Source organism: Delphinapterus leucas, chromosome 1 (assembly GCF_059928025.1).
Source record: "Delphinapterus leucas isolate spDelLeu-1000000601 "Yukka" chromosome 1, BTC_Dleu_Yukka2, whole genome shotgun sequence".
NCBI classification, from domain to species: Eukaryota; Metazoa; Chordata; class Mammalia; order Artiodactyla; family Monodontidae; genus Delphinapterus; species Delphinapterus leucas.
The window spans coordinates 77,453,716-77,474,370 of record NC_143129.1 but is presented as its reverse complement, the minus strand read 5'-3'; the positions used below and the strand labels follow the sequence as shown (position 1 = coordinate 77,474,370).

Sequence of the window (20,655 nt, the reverse complement as noted above, 5' to 3'; positions counted from 1 at the left end):
GCAGAGCTTTAGGAGACCAGAGCTGGGAGGGTTAGAGCACCGCTCAGACTGGGATGGCCCCCTGACAGAGGGACAATTACACTAGGATGGATGTGAGAGGAGGAGCTCTGGAAGAAGGAATGGACTGCCCTTGGGTGAGTCCAGAGGTAGGAGAAGGTGATTTCCAGCTGGAAGGTGGCAGGAGGGGATGACCCAGGCAGATGGGCTCTGAAGGTCAAGGTCAATTCTCAATGAGGAAGGCAGCGGTGCCACACCAGCGACTGGGGCTGGCTCACAGGCTCCCCTCACTCTGCTCTTGCCACTCCACTGCCTTCCCCAGGGAGCACACTCCCTGGTGGACCAGGCCACCTCCCCACGTTGGGGCAGGAAACCAGAGAGGCCCAGACCACAATGACTGCTGTGTGTTAGGGAGGCTAGGCAGTGAATCCCATTAACCTCCTTACCCTAAGGACCAGGTTACCAGGAAGGGGGAGGCGGGCTTTGTGGGGCCAGTGAGGGAGAGAGAGGGAGGACAGTGCCAGGGACTCACTCACCAGACTCTTGGAGTTCGCCAGCAGCTGGCAACAGATTAAGCAACACAGAGAGGCGGTTCCACAGACTTTGAGAGCTCTTGAGGGAGAGAGAGAAGAGGAAGCCTTCAGCTGGGGCAGTGCTGGAGGCTGGCAGTGAACAAGAAAAGCACTATATCTGAGGGGTCTGGGGCTATGGTCACAGGCCTAGAAGCGTTTGAGAGAAAAATTAACAAAAGAGGCCAAGGGGGGGGCTCACGGAGGACTTGGAAAACAGGGAGGAATGAAGAAGGGGACCATGAAGCCTCACTGAACTTCATCAACCGCTGAAGGCTTGAAACCACAGGAGAAACTCTCTGGATCTCGGTAGTGGAAAAAGCTAGCGCGTTGGAGGAAGCTTCTCCCTGTCTAGCACAAACTTTTCCTTTCAGCCCTCCACGTGTGCACACTGGGCCACCGCTCTGGGGATATGACCGTCTTCACCACACCGCCCTCGATGGCTAACAATGACTAACTAGCTGTCATCAGGCACAAGCACATGCCCAAGGCGCCTGGCCCTGACCTAAACCCCCTCATCTAGGGAAGAGGGCGGCCTGCAGAGAAAAGGGTCTTCCACAGCAGGCAGGTGTGCTACTGCAATAAGGGAACACTGAAGAAAAGCCTCAGGGCACCGGAGGCTCAAGATTAAGACTCTGAACCTGAGAAAGGAAGGAAAAGGTCACAATCACGCCAGCCAGTCTCCATGGCAGCCCGCTTCTGACACCACTCACTCCAGCTACAGGACTCTCTTTAAGCCGTTTCCCTGCTCACAACACCTGCACCTTGTCTGAACATCCTGTCACTTCCCAGTCTCATCTCTCTTGTCACTACTCAGTGCTCTCTCCTTTCTCTGGACTCCGGTGTTTACCTATCAAGGTTAGCCCTTGAACACATACTGTCACAGACGTTACTCATAATGGCAGGCATTATGCCTGGCGTTGGGGACACAAAGCAGAATAAGCAGTGCTATTTTCCCAGTCCACAAAATTTGTATCCCAGCCCAGGCCACAGACTCTTTGAGGGCAAAGGTCATGCCTAATCCTTGCCCTGTAAAAAGCATAAGGAGCCAGCACAGAGCAGGTGCTTGACAATAACTTTTGTCTTGACCAGCCCACCTGAGGGGATTCCCACACCCCATCCTGGCTGGCGTCCTCCCCTTACACCTTGGGACCTGACGGAGAGCAGTGGGAGTGGAGTGACGCACCTGCGCACACACAATGATGAGGTCGGGGTTAGTCCGTAGCCAGTCCAGGAAGACTTTCACAGCAGGAAGCAGGCCTTCGGCCATCAGGACTTGCAGCTTCTCCTGGATGCTGCGCTCATTCCGGCAGGAGCGCCCACTAGACTCACTTCCCTCCGACTCAGAGCCCTCTTCAGAGGCTGGGGGTGGGTGACAGAGAACCAGGATGAGCGACTAGTAGGCACATGGCAACAGGCTTCAGCTCTGTGCGGGGAGCATGCCCCAACCTGCTTGGACTCTTCTGAAGAATTCTGATGTGAGAAGGGAGGACTCAGCCTCCTGCCTAACTTTTCTAGACTCACTAACTAGTTGCTTTTAAGCCAAGAGCCTGGTGCCTTTTAAAATACGAGCTAAGGGGCTTCCCTGGTGGTGCAGTGGTTAAGAATCTGCCTGCCAATGCAGGGGGCATGGGTTCGAGCCCTGGTCCGGGAAGATCCACATGCCGTGGAGCAACTAAGCCCGTGCACCACAACTACTGAGCCTGCGCTCTACAGCCCACGTGCCCCAACTACTGAAGCCCGCGTGCCCTAGAGCCCGTGCTCTGCAGCAAGAGAAGCCACTGTGATAAGAAGCCCACGCAATACAACGAAAGAGTAGCCCCTGCTTGCCGCAACTAGAGAAAGCCCGTGCACAGCAACGAAGACCCAACGCAGCCAAAAATAAATAAATTAAATAACTAAATTTAAAAAAAAAACCACGAGCTAATTTGTGAGGTCTACAGCTACTCACTCAACTGATATTTATGATGTGCCTATACTGTGCAAAAGGCAGGGCAGACAGTCAGAGTGAGCTACAGGTGGGGAGAAAAGGGGTACAGAATTAAAAGAACTACTTCCAACTCCTAGCTCTTCAAGTCTGCAGGTTAGAACACCAAGTGGCTCACACTCCAGCTCTGAGCATCAGCTTCCTCATTTCTGTTATTCATTCAAAGTCCCAACCACGTGCCAAGCACTGTGTTAGGCAATGAGGATACAGCGATAGACAAAACATTGACTGCCCTGCCCTCAAGAGGCTCATGGTATTGCAGGGGAGGGACAGACAAGTCAACGGACAATGTCACTCGAGTGGGAAAAGGCTGGAAGTTGCCAAGGTGCAGAGTCTACAGGAGCCCACAGGAAGCCTACCCTTGGAGGAATCCCAGACCAAGTGACTTTTAAGCTAAAATCTAAAGTGAGAATTAGGCAAGCAATTGGCTAATTGAGAGGCTCGGGGCAAGGGAGGAAAAGTATATTCCAGACCAAAGAAGCACTGTGCACAGAAGCTTGGAGGTAAAGAACAGAATTTAGAATAGGGATGATAACTCTTCCACCACAAGACTGCAGTGAAAATTAGATAAGACCCCCAAAAAATCCAACCCAGTGCTTGGCATAGAGTAGATGCCGCAAATGCTCACTGCTGCTGCTGACCAGGTGCTCCCTTTGCACCTCAGGGGAAGACCCTCAGGGAAACAGTCTCATTCTAATCCACCTGCCCTGGTGGGTGCTGTTTTTCTAGCTTCCAGGAGCCCTGGTAGGACCTGGGATGGCACGGGAGGGAGTTACAGCTGCAGTGCTGTGTAGGGAGAAAAGCCCCAAACCCACGGGGCAAGGTGGGAGTGGGGGGAGAATAAGACCATGAAATCAGTTGGGAGCTGAGAATAAGGAAGTGAGCAGCAGAGGGGATTCCCAGGAAAAAACTCCAGGCCACACTACAGGCAGAAGCCGAAAGCCAGGCAGTGAGGGTGGGGATGAGAGGTACTCAAACAGAGAAAAAAGTGGCCTCTCTCAGATGAATGCCGATGGTATGGAGGTGAGGACCAAAGCAAGATGATGAAGAGAGGCCCAAGTACCTGGCTCTGAGGGCTTGTCCACATCCCCATTGACACAGGGCCTGCGGCTGGCCAAGGTGGGAGCTTCGGTGGCGGGCTGGAGGAGCAGGTTGCTGAAGGTGGGGGCCAGTCGGAAGCAGCGTTTAGTCTGGAACATCTGGGTGGACATGGCTTGTAGATTGCTGGCAATGCTGGCCTCACTGGGCCCCAGTGGGCCGTTGAGGGATTCAGGAGCCTCTGACCTGGCTCGAGGTGGCTCCAGGGCTGGGGACCGTGTCCCTTCCTCGTCCTCCATATCTTCCAGGTCTGATCGGGACTCTTGGCTGTTCATTTCTGAATCTGTCTCGGCATCAAAGGCTGTTCCCCCACCTTCAAGGCTCTTGTCGGAGCCACTGTCTGAGCCCTCACTGGCCCGGGCTGAGTCATGGCTCGAGTCTGAGTCAAAGCCTTCACTCAGGTCACTGTCATCACCAGCTTTGGGTGGGTGGCGCCGGCGGCGGAGGCAGGAGAGGCGGGAGAACTTCCGGCTCTTTCTGACCTCGCCATCTTGAGATGCTGCAGGAGGAGGCTCAGGACCCGGCTCCTCCACCTTCTCCAAGGGTTCCTTGGACTCTGGTTCATCTGTGAAAAGAGGATGGTCAGGTGGGGCCTTAGGGACAAACCGGAACGAGGACACTGGCAGGTGCTCTTTGACAGCACCTCCCCTGCCACAGCTGTGTTCCCCTCCCACGATCCCCACACCCCATGCTAACCTTTCCACAGTCACAACCTCCCCCGTGCCTGCACCTGTGCCATCACTCTGGAATGCCGGGACGGGATTCTCGCCCTCTTCCAGCTCAGCTTGCAGCCGTATGTTGACATGATTGACAAGGTGGGAGAAGAGGGCCAGGGTGAAGGCAATGGCTGCACTGTACTGCTTGGATCCTAAAACCAGGAAAGCCAGCATTAGGGGCCCAGGGCCCTGAAAAGGAGTAGGCTCCACTAATTTCAACCTCATCTCACCTGTTCTCAACCCTTCCAAGGATCCGACTACCTCTGAAAACTTCCTCTAAGGTAAAAAAAGACTTCTCAGGGCTCTTCACTCTCATCCTGTAATGTGGAATGTGCCAGCTCATCCTGCTTCCTCATGAAAGCTCATGGATGCTCTTGTCCCACCTCATCCTCCCTGGCTTTGATGCCTTCACGCAAGCGTCTCCCCATATGCCCCAAGCACCTTTGCACCCAGCCCTGCCTCTCCCTCCCTTCCATCCAACTTTGCTCTACATACACCTCCGGCAGAAAGGTTTCCAGAACTGCCTAACTGACCCCACCCCCAGCAAGTCTGAATTCCGTCTGGATCATCAGCTAAGCATCTCAACCACTGTGTCTGCCTGGGTCCTGGCCAAGGGTACGTGTGTTTGTGGGTGCAGGAGGGCGGAGGGGGTGGGAATATGCTGTTGCCTTTGTTCATTCACTAGGAGCTTCTTTAGGGCAGGGTTCCTTGCCCCTGTCTCCCACAGCCAGGCGGCAACACAGGTAGTGAAGGGACTGCTTGTGGAAGCAAGTTCACGGATAAGGAGCTGCAGAAAACGGTAGTGAGGATCCCAGAAGCCAGTCGGGGAGAAATGAGGGCCAGAGGGAGAGTTACCTGCTCTCTTCAAGCTGTGCACACCCATAAGGCAGATGACGACCATCTGAAAGATGAGAAGGTCCGGGAGGAAAGCACATCCACTCTCATACTCCTCCTCATCCTCACTGGCCAGGCTGAGGTTGGGTGAGGAGGGCAGGTAGAAGAGACAGAGGTTGAAGTCCTCCAGGACTGACTGGCAAAGTGATGTCAGCTCTGAGTCCACAGAGCTATAGAAGGGCAGGATAACAGGGGAGGTCAGTGATGGGGGCTGGGGCAGGCAAAAAGAGCTGGGAATACAGGATTCAGAGAAAAGACCACAGGATCCTTAGGGGAGGCTTCAGAAAGAGGAGCAGGGGGAATCAGTGCTTGCTGGTCTCCAAAGCAGACAGAATAACACGGGAAGGGCAGACACGCAGTGGAAGGGATGTGGGCAGGCTTCCCATTCGGCCACTCCTTCAACATCTAGTAAGCACCCACTGTGCCAGAGGGTAAGCCACCCAAAGAATGGGCACAGAACATAGGGTGAGACAGTGAGGGATGCCAAGAAAGGACTAAGCAGCTAAAGAATTTCCAATCAAAAGGCAGAATTCACCAGCCCACTCCCTCCTCTTCAAGTCCCCTGCCAGAAAGAAGCCATCGTGATGGGGCTCACAGGACACAGTTCTTGCTCACATTCTCTTCCACTCACCTGCTTTTGGGCTGCAGGAGGCTTTGCAGATACATAAAGTTCACCAGCAACCTCTTAATGTCTTTACATCTGAAATGAGAGGAGCCCAAGGTAAATGGTGAACAGCTCCAGGGTCCCTATGGTCCTACCGCACCAACTGCAGAAAGACCCCCTCTTCCCACAGGCCCCACTCACCGCTTCTTGCTGGGAGAGAGCTTCCGAGTCTCGCACTTCTTCAGCTGGTGGTACATTTTGGCTGCCTTGTCATACAGCCGCTTGAGGTTCCCATAGGCCCCCTCAAAGGACACTTCCGACTGGATGCTGAAGGAGACAGAGGTGAGCTACTGAGTCTTGGCAGAGGCAGAGGTGGAGAGGGGAAATGTCAGTCTTCCAGGGATTTAGGGAGCACTGTTTCTAGTCAATACAGGCTGCTCCCAGCCTCCCCTTCCATGTATGCACTCAGGGTGAAAGCTATCTTTCCTAATAAAATACACACATACAACTTCCAGATTAATCAGAGTAATGATGACATCTGCATCTCCTCTGTATCTAGAAATGGGACAGTTAATCTCACTGAATGTTACAAACTTAACTTAGTTACCATCCCTGAAATACACTATCCTTCATCTTAAAGCACAGGCACTTAATAGGTAGCATTTAACAAGCATTTACTATGTGCAAAGATATTTACATACACTACTTCAGTTAATCCTCATGATATTCATTCAAATGCAAATATGTACTGAGCACCCCACTCTGTGTCACGCACTGTACCCTACTATTGTCCACATTTACAGATGAGGAAGTAAAGCCTGAGAGATCAAGTATAATGCAAAGGTCACATAACGGACTTCCCTGGTGGCGCAGTGGTTAAGAATCCGCCTGCCAGTGCAGGGGACATGGGTTCGAGCCCTGGTCTGGGAAGATACCACATGCCGCGGAGCAACTAAGCCCATGCACTACAACTACTGAGCCTGAGCTCTAGAGCCCACAAGCCACAACTACTGAAGCCCGGTGCCTAGAGTCCGTGCTCCCCAACAAGAGAAGCCACCGCAACGAGAAGCCCGCGCACCGCAACAAAGAGTAGCCCCTGCTCGCCACAACTAGAGAAAAGCCCACGCGGGGCAACGAAGACCCAACGCGGCAATCAATCAATCAATCAATAAAACAAAGGTCACATAGCTAAAACATAGTAGAGCTGAGTCTCCAACCCAAGTCTGTCTTATCACAAAGCCTATGAACTTAAGAGCATGCTATACTTTTTAAAAAATGTCTTGTTTTTTGAAACATCTTTTAATTACAAAAAAGCAGTGATAGAAAAGAAATACACGTCAGTGGTGAATTAAATATAGCTACAGGGCTTCCCTGGAGGCGTAGTGGTTGAGAGTCCGCCTGCCGATGCAGGGGACACGGGTTCGTGACCCGGTCTGGGAAGATCCCACATGCCACCGAGCGGCTGGGCCCGTGAGCCATGGCCGCTGAGCCTGCGAGTCCGGAGCCTGTGCTCCGCAACGGGAGAGGCCACAACAGTGAGAGGCCCGCGTACCGCAAAAAAATAAATAAATAAATAAATTTTTTTATACTCCTTCCACTGAGAAGTGGGTTCTGTGTCACCTCCCCTTAAATATTGGCAGGGGATGAGGGTGGGAGACGACGACTATGCAACTGCTTTGACCAAGAGAATACTGCAGGAGTGACTCCACCAGTTTCCAGGCCCAGGCCTTAAGAGATTGGCAGACTCTACTTCCAAGTTTCTTGGGTCATTATTTGCTGTTGGAGCCCTGAGCCACTATGTAAGAAGTCCATCTGCCCTGAGGAAGATACCACATGGAGAGGCCCTGAGACTACAGGGAGAGGGAGAGGGGTCCAGATGAACCAACCCTCCAGATATAGCAGACCCCCAAATCAGCCAAATACCACTGACTGACCCTAGACAATGCCACTCAGGAGGAGAACTGCCAAACTGAGCCCTAGCCAAATGCCTAACCCACAAACCATGAGATATAATTGTTTAAGCATAGTAGAGGAGGACCTTATTTGGCACCTCCCAAATCTGGATGTGCTTGGCTCTCTTTGAAAGTGATTCACCCTAAATCATGATTATGAATGTGATGAGGGATCCAGGACAAGTAAGGGGGGCATTCCCTGGAAGGCATGCAAGGAATGGGAAAGATGCAATGGGAGGTTATAAACCTGGTAATCATATTCAAGAATGAATACACAAATAACAAAGGCTGGACAGGGTGTGGAGAAAAGGGAACCCCCCTACACTATTGGTGGGAATATAAATTGGTGCAGCCGCTATGGAAAACAGTATGGAGGTTCCTCAAAAAACTAAAAATAGAGTTGCCATGTGATCCAGCAATCCCACTCCTAGGTATATATCCAGACAAAACTATAATTCAAAAAGATACATGCACCTCTATGTTCATAGCAGCACTATTTATAATAGTCAAGGCATGGAAACAACCTAAATGTCCATTTACAGATGAATGGATGAAGATGTAATACATATATATATATATATATATATATACAATGGAATATCACTCAGCCATAAAAAAAGAATGAAATAATGCCGTCTGCAGCAACATGGATGGAACTAGACATTATCATACTAAGTGAAGTAAGTCAGACAGAGAAAGACAAATACCATATCGTATCACCTATATGTGGAATCCAAAATATGACACAAATGAGCTTATCTACAAAACAGAAACAGTCTCACAGACATAGAAAACAGACTTGTGGTTGCCAAGGGAGAAGTGGGGGTGGAGGAGAGATGGAGTGGGGGTTTGGGGTTAGCAGACGCAAACTTTTACATATATACAGAATGGATAAACAACCAGGTCCTACTGTATAGCACAGGGAACTATATTCAGTATCCTGTGATAAACCACAATGGGAAAGAATATAAAGGAGAATGTATGTATATGTATAACTGAATCACTTGGCTGTACAGCAGAAATTAACACAACATTGTAAATCAACTATATTTCAATTAAAAAAATAAAATGAATAAAGTGGATGGGAGGCCAGTCTGTAGTGATCTAGTAACGGAACAGGGTAAATATCTGTTGATACAGGAAACAGGTTTCCTTGACCAGGAAGGCAGAATTAGGTTATTTTACTTTACACCTTAGTAGCTGACCATTTAAGCTATGAAGACCACCCTTATTCCCTTTAGGCTTTGAAGCCCAATTCACTATATAACTTCTTCTGAGATAGATTTGGCTTCTCAAGTAGACTCTGGCCCTGATTAGGTGGCAACAGTGAGTTTCCTGGCAGTTTATGTCTCACTAAGACTTAACCAATGGCATTCTCATTTACCTACCACTCTCACGTGCGTTTGGTTATGGTGACTTAGTAACCTAAGCCTAATCAACTTTGGGTGCCCCGAAAAAATTGTTTTTTCATTCTAAGAGCTAAGTGTGAGATTCAGGGAAGCAGTGATCCACCCTGTTAAACTTGTCCCCCCATGCTGTCATCTCTGTCACCTCAAGACACTGAAGCTCTATAGTTCTGAAGTTCTTGTCAGAGGCTACTTTGGTACCATTTTATCAACTATATCAAATTTATTTCCTTCTTCAGGAAGGCGGCAATCCTGTTATTTTTTATGACAGCAGACAGCTACTTCAGCTGCCCAAGTATCTACAAGTCCAGGTGGCTATGTGAAAAGCAGCAGGGCTGTGCCAGGATGCCCCTGAGAGAAGGGACCCCCTCAATCTTAGCATTCTCCTATCTATCTCACCCAGGAGCTAGAGAAGGGAGAAAGGGAAGAGAGAAAACAAAGCAGGAATTGTGCAGACATGGAAGTAGGGCTGGGGAAAGAGCTGGCAAATACTCACCAGCGCAGGTAGCAATACATGGCTTCCACATTATAGTACTTGCTGCCGGCAAGTGTGCCCAGCTGGTTGAAGGGCATTCCTGGAGAGGAAGAAAAGTCACACAGTCTGTAGCCATAATACTCACGGAAAGCTGCAAGACCCAACCCACGTTAAGCATCAGAGAACTCATGGGGAGAACAGTGGGTCTGCAGGCGACACTGGTGTCTCAGGTGATCAGCAGTTTAATCTTGCTCCTCCAGGGCGTTATCTATTCTAGACTCACTTCCTATCAGTCTAAGCCCACCTGGACCACCAGGGATTTCAGCACTGACAGCTGCCATTCCTTCAGCAGCAGCTGTGCCTCTTCCAATGCTGACTGAACTCCATGGAGCCCTCTCCTCTATCCCAGCTCAGTCTCTCACCTCTGAGTTCTCCTTCCTACATGCTAATCCCCATCTTTCCCTGTAATGGAGCCTTATCCGTTCCCTCACTGTGCCTCCATGGGGGCAGCTGAAGTACGGTCCCCTCTTTCTACAGAAACCTCAGGGACAGGGAAGCCATCTTGTCTCTCCCTCTTCTTCTGCCTCCTTCCTTCTTAGCTCAAGACTTTCCCATTTCTCTTCTCCTTCCACCATCTTCTGAGTGTGTGTTACAAGGGTCAGAATGCAGAACCAAGGTGAAGTATGAAAGAATTGAGAGTGGGTGGGAAGGACCCAGGGGGAAGTGAGTATGGCCTGCCTGCCATCTCAACATTGTCTACCTCTTGGAAAATGCTGCTGGGTTGGGAGGCCCCAGTGGAGGGGTCCACTTACCAATCTGGGGAGCCACTGACAGGGCTTGGTAGTAAAATCTCTCAGCTAGCAGCTCAGTGTCTACGCCAGCTAATTCATTCTGATATCGTGCTGCAGGAGGTAGGGGAGGAAAAGAAATACAATGATTCCGTGTTTCAGAAAAACCTCCCCTCATCTGGGAGTCTACTCTGGAGAACTGTAATAAGAGCCCGGGAGGAAGATACCTGAGCTAGAAGGCAGGCTGCTTGGGTCTCTGGCACAGTCTTAAGTCTGCATGACTATGGGCAAACTGTTCAACTCTCTCTTCCTTGCTGGTAGGTCCAAAATGTAAAGAATATTTAGTGTTTGTAAAGTAAAGAGGCTCTTCTTGATTATCTCTTCCCAATGAAGGGGCTGCAGCATATATAAATGCTTGAAAAGACTTCTGATATTTGGTTCTGGAATTCAACTGCTCAGTTCTAGAGAGAAGACATTACTAATGACACTTGGTCAATCTACTGTGAAACAGCTGATTCTCTCTGTGCCCCTTGCCTATAAAGGGTCCAGGAGCGGGATGGGGGCAGGGAGACGAGCCTCAGATCAATAAAGGATAATGCATCTGACAGCCACACACCGGCAGCCTAATGACAGAACCTTTGTCTATCAGGACTAGAGACCGGGGGCCATAAAGCAAGAGTACTTTTCCATTCTGAGAAACATATTTCAGGCAGGTAAGTCCTCCCTGAGGTCTAACTGCAATTCCTCTAGGAATCCATGAAGAGAAAACCCCAAAGGAGAAAGACATCAAATTAAAATCTTCCTAACCCACCGCTGAAACCAGGTTATCACCCTGACTTTCTTAAAGAGCAAAGACATTTTCCTTCTTCTTGTATTCACCATCCTTTTCGACTCATGCACGAACAGTGAAAAGAAGGAAACACTGTAAACAGACTGGAGGAGAAAAGTTATCAGAGGCCACACTGCGCCTCCTGCTCTCCAATCACGTAAAGGGTGGTACCAACAAGAGCAGTTGGAGCCTGTCCTGTAGCCCAAAACAGAGAAAAATGAAAGGTTCGGATTCTTACACAAATCCCCCAGGTACACTAGACATCGGTGGCATGCCATCTGTGCCCAATCCATCTCCTTCCCTGAGGCAGACACTGGCTTCTTGCATCCTGAGAAAGAGAGAGAGAGAAAGAGAGAGAGAGATATGTTTATAAGCCCATTCCTCTGTCCCTACCTTTGGGGAAACACCTTTCCTAGGTGGAGAAAGGAGATAAAGAATCCAGGGCTAGTTTTAGAACACGGCCGTATGGGGCAGAGAAGACACCCATCCAGGACAGAGATAGAGACACAGGCTCACAGGTAGACAGAGGTAGAGACACAGAAACTCATAGGCAGGGGTCATTCATAGGACAGAAAGGAACTAAAACAGATGGGCTATGGTCCTCAACCTAGGACAGCTCCCTGGGGGAAGGTCGTGTGAAAGGTCATCATAGGAAGGCTTCTAGAAAGTAGAGGTGAGGCTCAAGTGTCAGTACAGTTGTGGGTGCCTTGGGTAGCAGCTCCCCACCTAAAGGTAAAAGGTTTGGGTAAAGATGGGAAACTTGCCCAGGAAGAATGGCATTTGAATGAGGCCAAGGTAAATGCTCCTGGCTTCTGCTTGGTGGGAGGTCCACAGAGAAGGCAGCCTATGGAGAGTCTATTCATGAGGGAAACGGGGTCATCTTGCCTGACCTGAGGACTGGTGGTGGCCAGAGCCAAACATGCATGGGCTCTCTCCTCTCCCTTCACCCAGGCAGCCTTGTAACTTCAGAGAGCTCCGGCTACTTGGCAGGCAGTTTTCCCATGTGCCAGGTACTGTTCTAAGTGTATTAAAATATCAACTTAAGTAATGCTCAAAGCAACCGCATGAGGTAGTTACTCTTGTTACTTCCATTTTACAGTTAAAGAAATCAAAGTTGCACAGCAGGTAAGTTGCATAGCATCCTCCTATCCATTCCACTTTGCAGCCACACTCCTGGGTGTGTAGCTCCCATTCTGAGCAGCCTTTCCTAATATTCTTTATAGAGACATCACTGAGTTGGCTGAATGAGAAATATCAATAAGGAGAAAAACTAAAATGATTTGGGGAACTGACCCTTTGAAATAAGGGTTCTTAATCTTTGTTTAAGCTATGGACCCCTCTGGCAATCTGGTATAACACCTATAAATGTTGCCTTGGATTGACGTTGTTTTGTTTTGTTTTGTTTTATTTTTGGCTGCGCCACACATCTTGCAGGATTTTAGTTCCCCAACGAGGGACTGAACCCGGGGTCCCAGCAGTGAGAGTGCCAAGTCCTAACCACTGGCCCGCCAGGGAATTCCCCATTGTTTTGTTTTTAAATGTTTTTAAATGTACAAAGTACAGTGCTCTGCTTCTGACCAGAGAATGCTGCCACATGGGGGTGCAGACACAACCTCCATCTCTGACCCAGAATGTCTTTGTCCTGGTGAGGGAAGGGGCATGGGGCTGGGGGAGGGTAGGGGGTATAAAGAGCAAGGGGAGTTGGAGGAAGAGGGAAGGAGCTCTAAAGGATAGCTGAACTGAAGAGAAAACCACCATAGCTGCCAGTACCTCAGAAGGCCAAAAAGAGATTTGCACTATCTTGAAAGAATGTCCATGATTTCCCCAACGTTTCTAAAAACTTTAATACTTTCATCAAATACTAGGAAACAATCTCTAAAGTTAAAAGAAATGCCAGCCAAATTCAACTGGAAGAAAAAAAATGCTATTAATAACATCTTTCAGTGTCAGACCTACTCTAGATCATTCCATTCCTTCCCCAACTCCCCATCGGTCTACAATCCCAGACTGAAGAGGTCTCTCTCTCTCTTTCCTTAAGATCTTTACCCCGAGTCATACGGTTGTTTGGGTAAATCCAAATTTCATGAAGCATTTGTAGGTCTTCTAGAATGCTCGCTGCCTGGCTGGGTCACAAGGTACATGGATCCTGAGGGATAAGGCGGCCAGAAGTAGAAGCATATGAACTTGCTCCTCGAGCCCAGGTTTCACTGACCTATGAGGGGGTCGGTGACATGGGTCCAGTCGATGCAGCACTGCAGTTCTAGCTGGTAGTGGGACTGGATATAAAGAAGGAGATGCTGGTAGAAGCCAATACCAGCGACCAGGTGTGTCCTGTAGGCACATTCCAAGGTGCTCCGGCTGTGGATATGCTGGAGATTGGGAAAGGGAAGGGGCTAGTTAAGCAACAAGATCAGAGTTCTGCTCCCCCATCCCTAATCATATTCATCTCCCTGAAGAAATAAACTTATCTTCTTGGCTCTGGAACTTTATCCACATCTCCTCTCACTCACAAGTTACCCCTATACCCTTAGACCTACTTCTCTGGTCTCCCCATCTGGGATCAGGCTCCCCTCCTTCCCTGATCCTAATTCCATATGACTCTCTCCCTTTCTGCTGTCTCTTCCTTGGTTTCCCTATCTACAACCATACTCTGGCCCACTTGCCCAGCTGTCCTTTTCTTCCTTAGCTTCCCCACTTTAGACAAACATCTTCCCAAGACCTTGACCTCCCCTGACCTTTTTGTTAGTCTTGATAAGCTGGATAACTTCGTAGTACACCTTTCTCCACAGCAGCTCCTCTGCCTTCCTCCCATAGTCCACCGGGTGCAGGAACATAAGCTTGACGCAGAGCTCACGCAGCCTGGGAGGGTGTAGAGGACAGCATGAGAGGGATTGCCCATCCCTTGGTGAGGGACACAAGAACTGAGGACAAGAAGGCATTTGCCAACACCCCGACTGACAAATCTCTGTGCCTCGCAATAGACATCCAGGGTCAGTCAGTAGGACCCAAGACAACAGCAGTCCTGGAAGGCAGTGGGAGCCCCAAAAGACAGAGGCAGGAGCAATAAGAATTTTAATAATCTTCATTTCTTTCCCTGCACCTTTCTCTCCTTTTTACTCTGCCTCTGTATCTCCTCTTTCCTTCCTTCATTATGCAGTATGGCCAACTCCTCCAACTCAAACACCATTCTAACGGTGTTAGATGTAGAAGCTGGAGAGAGTGACGGATCCCCTCTCCCTCTTAGGAAGGCCAGAGACATCATGCCCCATTATTGTACCATGAGGTCAGAAGATAAAAGAGAACATGTGTCTATATGTGACAGGGTTTCAGGTGGAAAGGAATAAAGAAGCTGTAAGAATGTGTAGTTTAGAGTCTCAGCTTACTTGTTCCTCAGGCTAATGTTCTCTGGTTTGAACACTTCTTGATAAGCAGTTTTGTTGCAAAGGATGAGGTCAAGTCGATGCACAGCCTCCACCACGGCCCTGCAGGGAAATACAGGCAAACAGCCTCTGAGCCATGTGTATGGTCCACCTATGATGCTGGAACACTGATCCTAGAGGAAAAGCTAAAGAATTTGGGGTGGGGAAACTAAATGGCTGCAGATTGAGCTCCGTACAAAACAAGATGAACACAGTCTCCATCCTGACACAGCAGTCCCCTCAGGAGACATCTGGCAATGCTGAAGACATTTTTGATTGTCACTACCTGGGGGAGGGGAAGAAGAGGCATTGCTATTGGCATTTACTGTGTGCTGCTAGACACCCCACAATACATGGGAAAGTCTACCACCAAAACTATCCTGCCCCAACTGTCAACAGTGTCAAGGTAGAGAAACTCTGTGATATGGAAGGTAGACTCTCTCAATGGAAAGAGCACAGGCTGTGATGCCAGGCAAAACATCTAGGGTTTGAACCTGGCTGTGTCTTACTAACTCTATAACTTTGGGCAAAATTACCGACCTCTTTAAGCCTTAGTTACCACATGCATAAAAGTGGAAATAATAGCAGTTACCTCAAAGGGCTGTTGTGAGGATTAAATGAAATAATTTATATACAGCATTGGTATACAGTATGCATTCAATAAATATTGGTGGAATGAATAAATTATTATCATGCAAAGGCTTATTATCTCTGACATAAAGGAAAGGCATTCCTAATATAAAATTCTGCTTTGGAATAATGGGGTAAGAGAAAGGGGGAGGGTGTCCCTAAACTGCTTAGTTATAAGGTCTCCTGGATCCTGCTGAAGGAACTGTTTCTTTAGTATAAAGTGTAGGCTCTGGAACCAGACAGCCTGGGTTCAAATCCTAGCTCTACTTCTTACAAGCTATGTGGTCCTGGGTAAAAAATCTAACTTCCGGGACTTCCCTGGTGGTCCAGTGGTAAAGAATCTGCTGTCCAATGCAGGGGACGTGGGTTCAATCCCTGGTCGGGGAACTAAGATCCCACATACCGTGGGGCAACTAAGCCTGCATGCCTCAACTAGAGAGCCCATGTGCTGCAAACTACAGAGCCCACGCGCCCTGGAGCTTGCACACCACAACTAGAGAGAAAAAACCCACACGCCACAACTAGAGAGAATCCCGCACGCCGCAAAGATGCCGCACGCCTCAACGAAGATCCCGTGTGCCACAGCTAAGACCCAACGCAGCCAAAAAAAAAAACCCTTAAAAAGAAAAATCTAACTTCCTTATGTGTCAGTTCTCTCATCTATAAAATGGGATTAATATCATCATCTACTTTGTGGGGGTTAAATTAGCTAATATATAAAGCACTTGTAACAGTGCCTTGTACACAGTAAGTACTCAAAAAATATTAGTCTTCATCCTGAGGAAGATATTCCAGACCCTAAGAGAAAAGTTCAAGGAAACTCTACAATGGATGGCCAAGAGGTGCCTGGGTAGGTATCATCTCTGGAAGGCTAAAACCCAGAGGACAGACAGCAGCTGTGAGAACAGGTGAATCAGGCACAGCTCTGGACACAAAACAACCAAAAAACAGGGAGTGATGATTCATAAAACAGTCCAAAATTGTTTCAGAACACTGAAACATGCTCCTGGGCTGGGGAAAGTGGGCCACAGCAGGCTAGCATCTTGTGGTGGCTCAGGTGGTACACCACTAAAAGCTGTCCTGTACAGGGCGAAGTGACCGCCAACACCCAGCTGAGTGGGTGGGATGGTAATCAAGGCCTTCTCACAGGCCATCTTAAGAGCCCAGCATTTCTCCAAACACCTCCTGGGCTGCCTACAGATGGAAGCCAAGCCCTTTCAGCCATCCTGGCCCTCAATGCCAAGGGCAGCACCAGGCAGCCATCAGTGATATGCCAGCTTAGTCCCCAGGAAAGGGCTTTTAACTTCAGTGCCATGCACAGATGTAAGGAGGCTGTGTGTGTATGTATTTTTATGGACAGGCCCCAGGGCTTTCCTTAGATTCTCAATTCAAAAAGGTTAGTAACCACTACTCAAGGAAGTTCTAATTGCAAACTCTTAAACCTGAGAGGTCTCCCCACTTTCTTCCACATTTCCCATCAGACCCCAAGCTCCTCCACTAAATTGTAATCTCTAGAACAAAAACTACAAAAAAAAGTCTTGTGTCTCATTCACTATTGTAATCCTAGGCCTAGCAGTGTTAAAAAAATTTTTTTTTAAAAAACAGTTAAAATTGGCCTAATTAACTGGTGCTTGTGTCCCTTCCAGCATCCCTTTTCCAGCTGCCTTTTCTGAGGGGCTTAAAACATTTCAGAATTTTACTTCTGTAAACAGACTGGGAATTTCCCAAATTTACTGAAGGTCGGATGACAGTTACATAGTCTAACAACATATTTACCTTGGGCCAAGAAATCAGACCTTCCTCCCCCAGTTCTTCCCACCAATCAACATTGCTATAATAAATAATAAAAAGAGATCCGCTGCCTCAAATTTCCATCCTGCCGAAAGCCAACAACACACAATTACCAGCAGAGATACCCACGTGCACACATGTAAACCACACATGCAAACATATCCGCTTAAGTCAGTCAGTTCTGTGAGGGCAGTGGCTTGAGAAAAAACAAGATTTGTGAATGATTAGAAGGATGACCAGAGCCATTTCCAAAAGCTGGAGACAAGTAAGGAATCTTGCAAGCACTGCCCACTCTCTGTCTGACAGGCAGCACTGACAATCGGCTGCATGACAAGGCACACATGCCATCCCAGCCAACTGCTCACCCACCTGGAGACTGCTTGGGGCAGCCCACAGTGAGAGCCCTGGGGCTGATAGATTGGATCATTTTTCTATTTTTGCATCAGCCTATACTCCCCTCTGCCTTCTGGCTTAGGAAGCCAGAGCAGGCAGGATGCCTACTCAAGGGAGGAAAAGACAACATGTTCTTGACTCTTTCACTGTCAAGATGAGGCCCATGGCTCTGAAGCTGGTCTTCTCATGCAAACACCTCTGGTTCTATAGAGCCTGAGCCGAATGAAAACCCCAAACCCTACTCCCTATTAGAAAACAGAAAACTCAATTTGGTCTCTATGCTTCAACCTACTTTGATCCAGTTCAAGAGCCCATGTTTCAGCTGCCCCACACAGAAAATCCTCGACTCGGGGCAGGAGGAGCTCACTCAGGATGGGAAGAGCTCATACTGGCCTGTTCCCAACAGAGGGCTGAAAGGCTGAAGATGTGAGTGGCACAGTGGCACTGTGGAAATCAGAAACCAGGAATGGAAGTTGCCTGGCAAGAGACTGTAGTCATGAGGCTGGAAGGAAGGCAGAACTCAGGAGTCCCCAGGTGCCCTGAAATGGGCTCCTATGACCTAAGAACATTCTGGACTCAAAGTCCTTCACCGCCCTTCCAGTCCAACACAAATAGTCTTCCAGCCTCTTTCTTTTCATTCCGATTCCCAAAACTTAGAGCCATAAGGGACCTCAAAGCCTATCAAATCCAAATCTCTCCTTTTAAGGATGAGAAAACTGAGGCCCAAGGTTAAACGGTGAGAGAATGGCAAAGCAAGGAGCTGAACCTGGCTCTCTTGATTTCAGTCCAGGGCTCTTCCCTGTTAAGTCCTTACAGGGTTCTAAGCACCATTCCCTTCCGGGTTCTTCTCCTATCTGTGACCCCACCCTCACCTTCCCAACCCCTGCAGTCCCCAATTCCCACCTTCTTACCCCAAATCCGCAAAGCTCGGTGCCCGCCCCAAGCTCACTGCGGGAGGTATCCCTCCACGTGCTTCCCTCCCAACCTCCCACCCACCCAATTCCTTCTTTCTGCTCAATCCAGCGTTACGGGGCCCCGACCCCTCTTCTCCCTCCAAAATTGCACCCCCCCCTCCCTCGCCCGCACCCCAGCCCGGCACCAGAGCCCGCCCGCCCGGGAGGCCCCGCCCCTCGCTGTCCCCCCCACTTCCCTTGGCGGCTGCACTCACACCCCGGCCCCTCTCACCGGTAAAGCCGCTTAGTGTGGAGGACCTTTGCTTCGGGCTCGCTGCTCTCCCCTGTGGGGGGGCCTTGGCTCATGGTGCCCGGGCCCGGGGGCGGATCCCGGTCACAGACCCCCGCCACCTACCGCTACCGCCACCACTGCCGTCTCCGACCGTAGCCTCAGCCACCACCGCCGCCGGCCCTGCTCGGCCGCCATAGCTGCGAGGCAGCTGCCCGCGACAGCTCCTCCTCCGCCTGCCAAATCTCGCGATACCAGCTGGAAGTTGCGGGCCAGTGGCCTGCCACTACCAAATCTCGCGAAACTCGTTTTCCCTCCCGGGAAGTTGCCAGAACTAACTGTGGGCAGCATGGCATCTTTCTGGCTTCTGCAAGCCCTTGCGAAAAACTTTATTGACAAAGCTGCCAGAGAACGAACAGTGAACTCTGCGGGGGAGCTGAGGCTAAGCTGGATCCAGGCAGATGGACTCACAGCTAGGAGTATGACTTTGCTTTGTCCGACGGTGGTCATTTGGTCCATCCTTCTGCCCGCACCCCCGCCACATTTGAGCCGAGCCCCTTTCAGATTACTAGTTAGGGTGATTCCACTTCTCCCTTTTCCATTATTTAAACAAACAAAAAACGTGTATGTGAAAATTTTCTTGGAAAGAGTCAAGCATAGCGTAAGAGTAAGGCCCTCCAATACAGGACTCTTGTACAGGCACCTCGGCCCTTCAGCTCCCGCACCCCAACCCAAAGATTTCCACTTGCATGCTCATCTCTCACCAGTCCAGCAAACATTTATTGAACACCTGCTGTCCTCCAGTCACAATGCTGGGTTCTGGAGACACAGAGATGAGCAATCCAGACACTGTCCCTGCCCTCACAAAGCTCAAATAACTTCAGGGGAAAAGATCCACAGGACTGAGAAGGTACACCCTTAAGCATTTCTGCCCCCGGAAAGATCACCTTGGATTCCAATTGCTTTCTTAAACCTTAAACCTAACCTAAAAGGCAAGGTGTTCAGGGGACCTGTGTACCGCTGTAATGGGAACATAAATTCCTTTTCCAGACAGCGACCTTCTTTCTGTTCCTGAAACAACCTGTCTTTCCCACTTATTGGCCTTTCACCTGCTGTTTCTCTGCCTGGAACACTCGTTCTCCTGATTTCCCATCAAGTCTCAGCTCAAATATCATTCTGGCAAAGAGGTTTTCCCTACTGAAATTGTCATATTGGTTTAGTTGCTAGGTTTCTTTATTATCTGTTATCCCAAAAGAACAAGCTCTTTAAGCGCAGAGGCTTTTTTTTTTTGGCCGCGTGGGGTCTTTGTTGCTGCACGTGGGCTTTCTGGCTTTCTCTGGTTGCAGGGAGCGGGGCTGCTCTTCCAGGGGCTACTCTTCGTTGTGGTGTGCGGCCTTCTTATTGCGGTGGCTTCTCTTGTTGTGGAGCTCAGGCTCTAGGCGCGCAGGCTCTAGAGCACAGACTCAGTAGTTGTGGCACACGAGCTTAGTTGCTCCGTGGCATCTGGGCTCTTCCCAGACCAGAGATAGAACCCGTGCACGCTGCATTGGCAGGCGGATTCTTAACCACTGCGCCACCAGGGAAGTCCCAAGCACAGACACTTTGCCTGTCATCTTGCTCTTTCCTGTGTCTGTGCCTAGCTAATAATAGGTGCTCAATAAATATTGAATGAATAAGTGTAGAAATTCAACCTCTTTTTGGGTATCCCAATCTACTCCAAGCACCCTCTGATGCCCAAACCCACTTCTTCCTCCTTTGCTTTCCTGTGCTGAGGGTTCCTACGCATCCCATGTTGCTAGGACACACACTTACCTCTATGATCAGCTGCACCCCCACTTTCAGAAAGGATGACGTCCTCCTTTAATGCTTTTTCTGTCGGCAGATTCAGCAGGGCGGGGCCTGCCCCTTTAAACTGGGCCGCACCT

At 49.5% G+C, this 20,655-nt stretch overlaps 1 protein-coding gene across 6 annotated transcripts in view; it reads right to left on the bottom strand.

Moving 5' to 3' along the window:
- The window catches only part of SMG5 (SMG5 nonsense mediated mRNA decay factor), a 30,524-nt gene extending 9,870 nt beyond the window's left edge, over positions 1-20,654 (bottom strand). The window contains exons 1-14 of one of the 6 annotated variants that reach the window (XM_022559583.2): positions 20,543-20,654; positions 14,699-14,797; positions 13,528-13,684; positions 12,206-12,333; positions 11,554-11,643; positions 10,511-10,600; positions 9,720-9,798; positions 6,067-6,192; positions 5,893-5,961; positions 5,223-5,431; positions 4,382-4,519; positions 3,617-4,216; positions 1,753-1,928; positions 534-609 (exon numbers count right to left, since the gene is read on the bottom strand). In XM_022559583.2, coding sequence (XP_022415291.2) covers positions 534-609; positions 1,753-1,928; positions 3,617-4,216; positions 4,382-4,519; positions 5,223-5,431; positions 5,893-5,961; positions 6,067-6,192; positions 9,720-9,798; positions 10,511-10,600; positions 11,554-11,643; positions 12,206-12,333; positions 13,528-13,658 — 1,912 coding nt within the window. In that variant the 5' untranslated portion in view covers positions 13,659-13,684; positions 14,699-14,797; positions 20,543-20,654. Of the gene's footprint in view, positions 1-533; positions 610-1,752; positions 1,929-3,616; positions 4,217-4,381; positions 4,520-5,222; positions 5,432-5,892; positions 5,962-6,066; positions 6,193-9,719; positions 9,799-10,510; positions 10,601-11,553; positions 11,644-12,205; positions 12,334-13,527; positions 13,685-14,050; positions 14,175-14,698; positions 14,798-14,931; positions 17,178-18,733; positions 18,975-20,542 lie in introns of those variants that run through there. The other 5 variants (XM_022559581.3, XM_022559580.3, XM_022559582.3 and 2 more) reach the window with 5 other exon arrangements.
- Position 20,655: the final 1 nt, after the last annotated feature.